General features: G+C 41.0%; 1 protein-coding gene across 1 annotated transcript in view; it reads right to left on the bottom strand.

The window, feature by feature from the left end:
• TMEM242 (transmembrane protein 242) overlaps positions 1 to 12,882 on the bottom strand; it is a 29,440-nt gene extending 16,558 nt beyond the window's left edge. Inside the window, exons 1-3 of the mRNA XM_003933760.4 lie at positions 12,744 to 12,882; positions 12,026 to 12,126; positions 7,248 to 7,385 (exon numbers count right to left, since the gene is read on the bottom strand). Of these exons, the coding sequence (XP_003933809.1) occupies positions 7,248 to 7,385; positions 12,026 to 12,126; positions 12,744 to 12,831 (327 nt within the window). The 5' untranslated portion in view covers positions 12,832 to 12,882. The remainder of the gene's footprint in view (positions 1 to 7,247; positions 7,386 to 12,025; positions 12,127 to 12,743) is intronic.
• Positions 12,883 to 13,196: the final 314 nt, after the last annotated feature.

The raw sequence follows: 13,196 nt of genomic DNA, 5'->3' as shown, positions 1-13,196 counted from the left end.
GCAAAAGAGGAGGCAAGACAGGGCCCAGGAAAGGTGTGCAAGACTCCAATCACAAATCACTTCCCTAAAAGCCTTTCCAGCAGCAGGAGCTCAGGAGAGATACAGGAAGAAAAAGAGTTGGGGGTGGGAGTGGATTATTTTCTATCAATCAGACTGGCAAAAATTTCAGAGTAATAGAAGGCACTCAGGGCAAGGATGCCAGGAAGTTTTATGCATTTTGACATCTTCTAAATTGTATAAACTTTTCTAGAGGGCTGGTTAGCAACAAATATCAAAAACATTTATAAAATGCACTTTGACTCAACAAACAATAGCATCTCTTATACAATAAGATGTATGCCTATAGGTTCCCTATGGTATTTAATAGTGAAAAATTACAATCTAAATGCCATTGGCAGGAGACTGATTAAATAGACTGTAATATACAATAGGGTTCCATGTAGTGATTAAAAGTGATGGAGATTTGTATACTCTGCTGTGCAAAGATGTTCCTGTGACTGTTTAGTGAAAAAAGATTCCAGAGTGGCAGGCAGTAAAACAGCATTTCTCTACAATTCTATGAATGTCCTACACAAGATGATCCGAAAAGATGTTTCTACTGTAATTATGATTACAACTTAGTTGGATTTCTGGTGATTTTTCCTTCTTTTTTTGTACTTTCTACACTGATTTTTTTAAATGAGTACATATCTTTACAAAAAATACCCATCTTGTTTAAAATTTTGAGAAAAAAGGTCCTTAATACGTATGTGTGTGTGTATATATATAAAGACAAATACTTTTTTATTTTTTAAAGACAGGTCTCTCTGTCACCCACGCTGGAATGCAGTGGTACAATCTTGTCTTGCTACATTCTCAACCTCCTAGCCAGGCTCAGGTACTCCTCCCACAGCTCAGCCTCCTGAGTAGCTGGGACTACGGGCATGTGCCACCATGCCCAGCTAATTTTAAAAAATTTTTTGTAGAGGCAGGGTCTCACTGTGTTGCTTAGGCTGGTCTTAAACTCCCAGACTCAAGCAATCCTCCTGCCTCAGCCTCGCAAAGTACTGAGATTGCAAGCACGAGCCACTGTGCCCAGACTAACAAATACTTCTTATCCCATGCTAAAGGGGTGAAAAACAAATCAAAAACTCCCTTCATTTATACATTAATTTAAAAATTTAAATTTCTGGACAATTTAAAGTATTTCACAATAACTAGGAACATTTTCATTTATGGTTTTTATTACAATTGAGGTTTCAGCTCCTATGAGAACAACAGCTATAAATTATCTGTAAAGTCCTACTATACTAGGTATCATGAATACATTCTCTAGAAGCCACAATAAAGGTTAGCAATGGCAATTCTACCAGTCCTTTGAGATAATCACCTCCTCACAAACGCAGAGCACAGGTCCACAGACATAGCACATACACCCTTGACAAAGTTCTACTCATACAAACTAGGAATTATTTAGATATCTAATGTTTCCTCTTTTAAAGGGAGGAAAAAAGTCAAGGTAGTCTAGCTATAAATAACCTACCTCTTTTTTTAATTTTACTTATTTTATTTTTTTCCTAAACCTCTTAAGAATCCTTCAAGTATCAATACCTACTATAAATAATACAAGGTAAAAAAGTTTAAAAGTCACTGCTCTTGAGTTACATGTAAATAACTGTATGTAAACAGCAAGGTTTCTTTCTCTTCTTTGATAGTTAGGGAATTACCAGTTAGTACAAGAATTCTTTAGATAATTTACCTCAACTATTCTCCAAACTTAAACTATCTGTCCTGATAAAACAACCTAATCACAGTGTCCCAGCTGCACTCACCTGGCCTCATCATAGTGCCCCAGCTGCACTCACCTAGTGCCTCAGCTGCTCTCACCTGTCCTAATCATGTGCCCCAGCTGCACTCACCTGGCCTCCTCATGGTGCCCCAGTGTGCACTCACCTGGCCTCACCGTAGTGCCCCAGTGTGCACTCACCTGACCTCATCATAGTGCCCCAGTGTGCACTCACCTGGCCTCATCATAGTGCCCTAGTGTGCACTCACCTGGCCTCACCATAGTGCCCCAGTGTGCACTCACCTGGCCTCATCATAGTGCCCCAGTGTACACTCACCTGGCCTCATCATAGTGCCCCAGTGTGCACTCACCTGGCCTCATCATAGTGCCCCAGTGTGCACTCACCTGGCCTCATCGTAGTGCCCCAGTGTGCACTCACCTGGCCTCATCGTAGTGCCCCAGTGTGCACTCACCTGACCTCATCGTAGTGCCCCAGTGTGCACTCACCTGACCTCATCGTAGTGCCCCAGTGTGCACTCACCTGGCCTCATCGTAGTGCCCCAGTGTGCACTCACCTGACCTCATCGTAGTGCCCCAGTGTGCACTCACCTGACCTCATCGTAGTGCCCCAGTGTGCACTCGCCTGACCTCATCGTACTGCCCCAGTGTGCACTCGCCTGGCCTTACCATAGTGCCCCAGTGTGCACTCACCTGGCCTCATCGTAGTGCCCCAGTGTGCACTCACCTGGCCTCATCACAGTGCCCCAGTGTGCACTCACCTGGCCTCATCACAGTGCCCCAGTGTGCACTCACCTGGCCTCATCATAGTGCCCCAGGGTGCACTCACCTGACCTCATCATAGTGCCCCAGTGTGCGCTCACCTAGCCTCATCTAGTGCCCCAGTATGCACTCACCTGGCCTCATTATAGTGGCCCAGGGTGCATTCCCAGGATCATGTACACAGCTGATTTAGGAGACTATAAACCCAAAGGAAATGCTCATCTTTTTTTCCACAATTAAGTTATTGCGATAAGATTAGTGCTATCTTACTCATAATCAAACAATAAAATGCCATAATTGAAAGTAATCGATAAACACAAACTGAATGGTCAAGACGTGCTTGCTAGCCATGCTGGGCAGGGGAGCAGGGTAGATATTGAAATGGCACTGATTTCTCCTCATTGCCAATGGTGGGCAAACTTACCTGCTTTGGTCTGCTAACAAGACATCTTCCCCTACTTCTCCTTTGGAACCTCTGATTAAATGACATGCCATTGTACAAAATACACGTGTTTTATATTTAATGTTATTGTATATGTTCTACGTGAAATGAAATTCCAGAATAATTATGAATAAACAGTAAAACCAAAATACTTTTAAGGAACTAAGTTTCACATTAAGCATTTTAAACATGTTCCCTTTTAGGCCAGCAGATGTAGCTGTGAATTAAAATAGGAACTACCAGTACTTCCATCAAGCTGCTCTAGCTTAGCCATTAGATGGCACCCTTTTGTATTGGAACTGGGTTTCTATCAGAGATTTAATACAGTTCAAGCTAGCTACTTATAATTTGACACTGGAGTTGATTTTGATTTACCTGCATTTATCTGCAACGTCATCAATTATTGATTGAGTGTGTAGACTTGGACCATTTCTGTTCAATGTTTTCTGACTGAGACTGTTTTCTTGGTCATAAAAAGATGGAACAGTGACAGAAGTTCTTACTGGACTCAGCGTAACCTCATAATTATCATCAATACTCTCTAAACGCAGAGTTAAATATAGCACATTGCTGTCTGCAAGCCTCAGCACAGGGTCATCCATGAGAATTTGCTTAGAAAGTCAACAGGTAAGGCTTTTACCACTCTACTGGGTAGCCCTGTCTTAGCACAGTGCATGACTCAGGGGAGGCCCATAAATGATGTACAATGAACAAATCAGCAAATTAATAAACACTACTGCCTTTAAAAGATGTGTCCTTGAAAAGGTATTGGTGGGTTCATTATTCTGTGGGCATTCTCAGACATGGAGATCAAATTGATATGCCTAATGATCTACATGTAGGGAGACAGTGTACATGCAATCTCTCTTTTTAGTTAGACATAAACATGCAACACATATTCTTATATTCAGTAGTGAAAACCAGAAAATATTTTTTTTCTCACCAAAATATCTCATTTAGGCTGCAATCCTCTTATTAGTGCCATAAAACAAAGAAGTTCACATTCTACCCATCTTCGATGCTAGGCAAATGTCCCTGCTTTGTTTGCTAACAAGATAGCTTCCAATACCTCTCCTTCTTTGGAACCTCTGATTAAATGATATACCACCTGGCAATCATCTGAAATGCAAATGTATGTTTATATTTAATATATGTGTTCTACACGGAATGAAATTCCATAATTATGAATAAACAATTGGATTATTCTAGCACAGTCTAGTCCATAAACACCAAATTATCAAGTGTATAATTTAGATAACCTAATTTTATTGGCTGATGAAAACTGGGATTGACTCTTCTAAGTCAGACTATTTGTATTTTCAAATACCTTAAAATTTTACTAAGAAGTTTGTGAGCCACATTACTAAGCACTGAAAATATTATGTATCAATTCCACACAGTTCATGCAAAGTGCTAGCAAATTGTCACGTTTATAGAAAGTAGAAGCTCAATAACTATTACTAAGTACTACTTAATAATCTGAAGATTCGGACCTGGGTTTACATCTTGACACTGCCAATCACAAGCTATGTGATCTCGGGCAAGTGATTTAACTTCAAGTCCCAATTTCCTCATTTATAAAATGGGGGCTATTAATATCTGCTGTATAGTTATTATGAAGATTAAATAATCTGTCTAAAATGTACAATGACTGAAATGGAAGAAGAGATTTTATATTGGTCAAAAGCAAAATTGAGGTTAACAGCAAAAATCATGAAAAAATTTTCAGTCACAGATTTTCTGTCTTTTCAAGCAATCTCTAATTCAGCAATACAATGACTAGCCAGCAAAGTTAACTCAAAAATAAAGGTTAGGGCCAGGTGTGGTGACTCACACCTTTTATCGTAGCCCTTTGGGAGGCTGAGGCAGAAGATTGCTTGAGTCCAGGAAAAAATTTAAAAAATTAGCCAGATATAGTGGCATGCACCTGTGGTCCCAGCTACTCGGGAGGCTGAAGCGGGAGGGTGGCTTGAGCCCAGGAGGCTGCAGTGAGCTGAGCCTGTGCCACTGTACTCCATCCGGGGCGACAGAGGAAGTTCTCTGTCTCCAAAAAATAAAAATAAATTTTAAAAACAAAGGTTAGACTAGGAGAAAAGCACCTTCGTCTGTCTTATCCGCGTATTCTGAGTGACAAGCACAGTGATGTTTGTTTGTTTACGATTAAACAAAATATGAAAAGCTCAGTAATGCCTGCGAGGTTGTTCCTGCAACCCCGCCAACTTGCCCCAGTTTCTTCCTCCCTGCGGCATCATTCCCATCAGCATATATATGCTGCTAATTCCCCCAATTTAAAATAAAACAAGTAAAAAAAACTATCTCTTGATCCCTTTCTTTTTTCCAGCTATGACCCCACTTCCTTCCTTCACTTTGTGGCAGAACTCAAGGCTCACATAGACTCAGTGCCTCTGATTCTCCTCTACTCTCTTTTGAATCTCTCAGGCTTTACTCCACCATTTCACCAATGGCTGCCACACTGCCAGATCCAAGGAATTCTCAGTTCTCCGCTTACGTAACTTATTACCAGCATACAGCACAGTCACTTCTTGAAATGTTTTCTTTATCTGGTGTCTATGTCACCAAGCCAAGGAGATTTCCCTCTTCAAGGGTACTTTCCCCTCATTCCCCGACCTCTAACCAAGAGTTCCTTCCTCAGACCTCTTCTTTCTTTCAACCTTCACTGCCTTGGTGAGTTAATCTAGTCTCATGGCTTTAAATGCGGCGCATATACCAATGAGTCTCAAATTTAAATCTTACCTTGTACTTCCCCCCTAACTCTCAGCTTCTATATCTAACTGCTTACTGCTCTCCATCTCACTATCAAACAGATGTGTCGACCTCACAAGTCGCAGATCGAGCTCCTGACGTTATCCCCATGCCTGCTCCTCACACTGCTCCCCACCCACCCTCCAGTTGCTCAGGCTGAAAGTCTTGATGACATCCTAACTTCACTCTTTCTCACACTCCACATCCAATCGACAACAAATCTTTGCTGACTTGACCTTCAAAATACATCCAGAATTTCTTTTCATTAACTTTTTTTTTTGTTTTTTTTGAGACGGAGTTTCACTCTTGTTACCCAGGCTGGAGTACAATGGCGCAATCTCGGCTCACCGCAACCTCTGCCTCCTGGGTTCAAGCAATTCTCCTGCCTCAGCCTCCCTAGTAGCTGGGATTACAGGCACGCGCCACCATGCCCAGCTAATTTTTGTATTTTTAGTAGAGACGGGGTTTCACCATGCTGACCAGGATGGTCTCGATCTCTTGACCTTGTGATCCACCCGCCTCGGCCTCCCAAAGTGCTGGGATTACAGGCGTGAGCCACCATGTCCGGCCCTTTTCATTAACTTTACCATCACCACCTATCTCAAACTACTGCCAATTCTCTCCAGTCACGAAGGGCCCAGTCCACAGAACTTGCAACCAGTTGTTTAAAAAAAAAAGAAGGCAGTCATTCTTTACGTAACGCTCTGTAGCTTGAGGCACAAATTTTACACATATACACAACATAGACACACCACACACACACACACACACACACACACACACACACACACAAGCTTTTAGGATTTTTTTCCAAAAATGTGAAAATAACACATTAATAATTTAAATAATTATTTTAAAAATGTTTTAACTCTTTTACAAAGATTTTATATTATATGATGCCAAACAGCATAGAAAGTTGTTCCAAATTAATAATTCTATTAAACAAACAGCTAATGTCAATTTATTTATTTGAGACAGGGTCTCACTCCATCGCCAAGGCTGAAGTGCAGTGATCTTGGCTCACTGCAGTCTCAGCCTACGAGGCTCAGGTGATACTCTTGCCTCAGACTCCTGAGTAGCTGGGACTACATGTGTATTCCACTACACCCAGCTACTATTTTTGCAGAGACAGGGTTTCATCACGTTGCTCAGGCTGGTCTTGGACTCCAGAGCTCAACTCATTTGCCTGCCACAGGCTCCTAAGGTGCTGGGATTATAGGCATAACTCACTGCACCCACCCTAATGTCAATTTATATAGGACATTAGCTATAAATTAGTCATTAATTATATTTGAAGTTTTACCACCTTCAAAAATTTAGCTGGCTGATTTATTGGTAATAAGAAGTTGTCCAGTTATTAGTAAGAATTTAGTCACATACTCTGTCATCATTTCCCAAGACAGTGGCCAAACTACATGCAACTTTGAAAACCAGGAAAATTTAGAACACAGAAAGAATAAACTTCTAGATACCAGTGACAAGACTGTAGTTACTCACACTGTGAACTCCTAAAGCTTTCCAGACTGCGAAGCTAATTACGCCAACCCCACACCAAGCATACAGTGAGCCCCAGCCCAGAGCTCGTAAGGCAAGGGAAGACCCGCTCTCCGGTAATGCAGCCGTGGCCATACTTCCCTGAAATGAGACAGAAAGGTTCAGGTAAAAACAATCAGCGCAGAAAGAATAAGCATTCTGGGAGTGTTTGCAAATTTCTCTGTGTGCAAGCAACAAGATATTGGGAAGCTAGATCAACTCAAGGTCAAATTCTAGCTTTACTACTTAATAACTGAATGCTTTCTCACTCACAAATATTTGGTTATGCAAGACACTGCCTGTTAATTCTTCCAGAAAAATCCTAGACCATTTTGTCAAGATTTCTCTATCCCCCATTCATTGGCATTTTCACAGAATGACATTAATCCTAATCTGATAAGAGATAGCAAATTTATAACATCCTGTCTTCCATCTGGAAATACATTTCCATTTATTAGAGTGCTTTTCTTTTTTACAATAACTTTATATTGTTATTTATTTATTTTGAGAGTCTCACTCTGTCACCCAGGCATGATCACAGCTCATTGCAGCCTCAAACTCCTGGGCTCCAGCAACCCTCACCCCCCAACCTCAGCATCTCAAGTTGCTAGGACTAAAGGTGTGCGCCGCCACATCTGGCTAATTTTTTTTTTCTTGTACCAACTCCTGGCCTGAAGCAGTTCTCCCACCTCAGCCTGAAATGAGTTATTATTAGCTATGGCCTATATCCAAAATGAATTTTAGTGGAAACTTGATTGTTAAATGTTGATCTGTCATTAAGTTTTTTTTCTAAATTATTTTAGTTTTTAAGTTCCATTAAGTTTTTAAAAATCTAGTCACAAGCTTTATTCCCTGAGGAAGAATGTCACATGACATTCAGATACCATGTTCAAAATTTGCAAAATGAACACTGGCTGACTTGCTGCAGGAAAAGACTGACTTGCCAAAAAATAACATTATTTTAAAAGATCTTTAGACACAGACACACATGCTAGGATACATGTGCATATATGTATATATGGCTACACTTTTCCTCACTGACCCATTGTTTTTCTTAATTTAAATTAAAATTAAGGCACCTGTATATGGAAATTGAAATTAACAAATCACATTGCAATTAGGGTATATAGAATCCCGAAGATGAAACAGAAAAATTATTTTCTAAATGAGAACTCTGTATTTATAATACCTCTCAGGCCTGAAGATACAGGCGTCCCTTATCTTCTACCACTTACCAGAATCCTTGAAAAAGCAGGTGACAAAATTAAGCTAAGTGTTCAGTTAGTCAGAGGTCAACTATATACTTAAAAATATGGTTCACAGTTTTAGCTTTTCTTCAGTTTAATCCTGAGATGAATTTTATTTAAATCAAGTGAATTTTATGTTTTTTGGGTTTTTTGAGACGGAGTTTCACTTTTGTTGCCCAGGCTGGATAGCAATGGCACAGTCCTGGCTCACTGCAACCTCTGCCTCCCAGGTTCAAGCATTTCTCCTGCCTCAGCCTCCCAAGTAGCTGGGATTACAGGCATGCACCACCATACATGGCTAATTTTAGATTTTTAGTATACACAGGGTTTCTCCATGTTGGTCAGGCTGGTCTTGAACTCCTGACCTCAGGTGATCTGCCTGCCTTGGCCTCCCAAAGTGCTGAGATCACAGGCGTGAGCCACCGTGCCTGGCAATCAAATGAATTTTTAAAATGAAAGTTCAATCTAATTATTTCCCCTACAGAGAACACTCTTATCTGATACAATATTTTAATGTATTTGCATCACAGAAATATCTGGCTGTGTTTTCATAATGTGTCCAATACATTTTTAAAAATATTTATTGTTATAACTTCCCAAGTGACAACTGTGAAGTGCACTGCCTAAGTGAGATTCGTAAACTGGTGCTTGCTCAGTATAAATGCATTAACTGTGTGCTCCAAAGTCTCTGAGTGCTTCTACAAACCATTTTACCTCTGAAACAAAGTCTGGGTAAGTGATAATACTCTAATTCCAATGTTTTCCCAGGGGGAGACCAAAGCATCTAAAACAGTGGTTCTCAAACTTCCTGGTGTCAAGATCCCTTTACATTTGGGCCCTAAAGACTTTCAATTAGATGGGTTATATTTATCAACATTTAATGTATTCAAAATTAAAATTAAGAAATTCTTAAATTGTATTAGTCATTTAAAAATAGTAAATCATTCTATACTAATATAAGCCTTTTTTTTTTTAACGAAAAATAACTTTTTCAAAGCAAAATTGTGCAAAGAGAGAATGTTTTATATTTTTGTTACTCTATTTTTATTTTTAATTTTTTCTATTTTTTGAGATGGAGTCTCACTCTGTCTCCCAAGCTGGAGTGCAGAGGCATGATCTCAGCTCACTGAAAAACTTCCACCTCCCAGGTTCAGGCAATTCTCATGCCTCAGCTTCCCAAGTAGCTGGGATTACAGGTGGATGCCACCATACCCAGCTAATTTCTGTATTTTTAGTAGAGACAGGGTTTCACCATATTGCCCAGGATGGTCTCAAACTCCTGCTTAAAGTGATCTGCCCGCCTCAGCCTCCCAAAGTGCTGGGATTACAGGCATGAGCCACCAAACCTGGCCTGTTACTCTTTTAAATATCTAGCTTAACAAAAGATAGATGAATCTTCATATCTGCTTTTATATTCAATCTGTTGCAAGATATTATCTTTGGTGAAAATAAACGAATGAAACGTGGCCTCACACAGATACATGACTACATCTTTGGAAAATGGAAGAGTATTGTAATAGCTTTCCTTCTCTGATAATACACAAAAACAAATAATAAAGATTAGTTGCAACGTGAAACATGAAGTCATAAAAATAATTTTTGTAATTTATTACATGAAAACCCATTAGTCTATTTTGCACTTTGAATGGACTTTTATTCCATGTATCACACTTGTTCAGAAGATACTGGTTATACAGGTCTCTCAAGTTATATGGATTTTCAATTGTTGACACTATTTATTAAAACAGTATTTTAAAAAGCACATCATTAATATCACCATACAAGCTCATTGAAAAAAACACTAAATACTGAGCAATCGTGAAGCTCATGATGGCAGATAAAAGTTTTCTAAAATCTAATTTTCACTTGAAAGTCTGATTTTTATCAGGGGCAATAAATACTGACAATTGCTTGCTTAAAAAGACAGGCTTTTTGTTCATTATCAAAATGTCTGCCAAATACCCACTTCTGAATAACCACAGTTTGTCAGTTGTTCTTTCAAGTAAAAATGATATTCTATAGGAAAAAAAGGGGCTAATTTAGCTTGCAATTGCTTTCCTAGAGAAAAAATCTTACTTCAGTATAAAATAGAAATGCTCTCTATATTTCCCTTTACGTAGTCTATTAAAAAGAGGTTTAATCGAGAGTCATGGTTTAATAAAATTAACTATTTTATTTCTTCAACAAGGACATTCTTAAGTAATGCTGGCTTTAAAAAATACAGGTGCTTTGTAATGGAGAACACAATGGCTTCCAGCAGTTTGGAGCTACTGCCTTGGTTATACCAAGGTAACAGCAGTTTTACTCTCCATTGCTTCTGTACCATTAGCGCAAGCATCTTCGTATCATTATGAAAATAGTTTGACTTCATGGACCCAAGGATCAAGGATTAGCAGGGTTCTGTGGACCATGGTTTGAAAACCACTGTTAGACCCTGAAGGGCATCTGTGATGATCAAATCTCAAAACAAAATAGGATGGAAAGTTATGAATATGTGTATGTGCTCCCCCAGCCCCTGAGAATCCCTAGTTTTCATCAGATTATTAAAAAGGATCAGTGAGCCAAGGATTAACATGATAACTTAGGCTTAGAAATCAACCAAAACTCTACTGTTAAAGCACTACTCTGATTTCTGCCACAAAATATTATTTCTGCTCTGAAAAACATTCTATAACATAGAGAAAAAATGATCCACAAGGTCCATAGCATTTAGGAAGCTCCAACTAAGCTTAGACCATTCAGAGGGGATCAAAGCACACTTTAAAGGCGGTCTCTTGCCATTATGGTATCAACAAGGCTTAAAGTATGATTATTAAAGATAAATGTAAGTGGAAAGGAAACTTGACTGTTTTATGTTTTATGTAACACTTCCCTCCACAGCACATACCAAATTGTAATTACACAGTTATTTGTGTGAATATTTATTTATTTTTGAGACAGAGTCTTACTCTGTCACCCAGGCTGAAGTGCAGTGGTGCGATCTGGGCTCACTACAACCTCAGCCTCCTAGGTTCAGGTGGTTCTACTGACTCAGCCTCCCAAGTAGCTGGGACTACAGGAGTGTGCCACCATGCTCGGCTACCTGGCTATTTTTGTATTTTTAGTAGAGATGGGTTTTCGCATTGTTGGCCAGGCTGGTCTCAAATTCCTGACCTCAGGTGATCCGCCCCTCTTGGCCTCCTAAAGTGCTGGAATTACAGGCATCAACCAGACGCCTGGCCCAGATTTAGATTTAAAGTCATGTTGTGAATAGGAAATGTACCAGATAAGCTTTCAGTCTTGTTCTGCTAAAAATTAAGAAAGCACGTATTTTTTCTAAATGAAAATAAAGACCGTTGGTTAATTTGTATATTTCTAGAATCCATGAGCATATATAAATTCATATCTTAAAGCAATGTGAAAGGCCATCAATATTTTCCTTATTTTTTTCAATGCAAAAGCTGCCATATATTGTAAACAACAACAATGCTATGAATGCATTTCAGTGTCACCAACCTTATTGAACCATTCAGGGCTTTTCTTTTTCGTCAATGATAACGTTGTAATAAATCCTGCAAGCATTCCCGCTGCAGCAACAGTACCAAGGAAAATTCCACCTGCAAAGAGTTTTGGGGAGGAGGGGGGATATTTAAAAAATTAAATAAAAAGAGGTTAAAAAGATGTACAAAAGTAAGTTCAAGATACTATTCGAGTTACAATCAACATCACTTCTCGAAATTCAAGAAACCATGGCTAAGCAGCTCTGGCTAACAGTTAGTAAATGACAGCGGCTGAGAAACCCGCGTGACCTCACGACCTCTGGTTCCTGGGGTCATTCCGAGTTATTATCCCCGAGCGCAGACAGCAGGCTCGGGTTCCCTTCACCTCTCCCCAGGGGACCACGGTGTGAAGTTTCTCACAGGGAGGAAAAGAGAGACGGTGGAAATCAGAAAAGGCAAGGCTCGTGAACAACTGCAGAGGTGAAGGGGAAATACGGCACGCCAGAGATAGTAACAGCTCGCGGGATCTGCCCCCTGCCCCGCCCAAGGGGAGACTCCACCCAGCAAGCGACTTAGGCGTCCCGAGCCTCCCGATTCCGCGGGCTAAACTCAGGTGCAAGTCCAAGCTAAGGGCACTCAGAGCGGGATGGGTGTGGGAATGCCCGCTCCAGCGCCAACCAGGGCCCGGGGTTAGATCGCCCCCGACGCCTGCACCTCACCACAGCACACCTTACCTTTAACCAGGAAAAGCCGGTCATCCGTGGATCCCGGAGCCTCCAGCCGAGAAACTGGCTGCCCAGTCCCAGCGCCAGCTGTCTCCATGTTCAGGTCGCCTCTGTCGCGTCCGGCTCCAATTGGGCCCGGGTGGAAGCGAGAGCAAGACGGAAGGGAAAGGTTCCGCGCCGCCTCCTCCAGTGCAACCTGAAGAAGAGTCCGGGGTGCGGCCTCTGTCCCCAAACCCTCCTCCCCCGCGGGTGCGGGGAAGACGTGGTGTGCCCAGCGCCGGGGGCGCTGCCCTCCCAGGCCGTCTCCCAGGGAGGATCACTTGCTTTCTCCAAGGTGGTCATTGCTGGACTTAAGTGATTACTTTGAAGGAACGCTCAGCCCCGACCGTAGGAGGCAGTGAGGGTCGCAGACGGCGCCAGGATTCCAGGCCCCGCCTGCTGTGAGACCGGGAGCTCATTTTC

The sequence above is a fragment of the Saimiri boliviensis genome, chromosome 4 (assembly GCF_048565385.1).
Source record: "Saimiri boliviensis isolate mSaiBol1 chromosome 4, mSaiBol1.pri, whole genome shotgun sequence".
In the NCBI taxonomy this organism is placed as follows: Eukaryota; Metazoa; Chordata; class Mammalia; order Primates; family Cebidae; genus Saimiri; species Saimiri boliviensis.
This window is presented reverse-complemented; position numbering and strand designations above follow the sequence as displayed.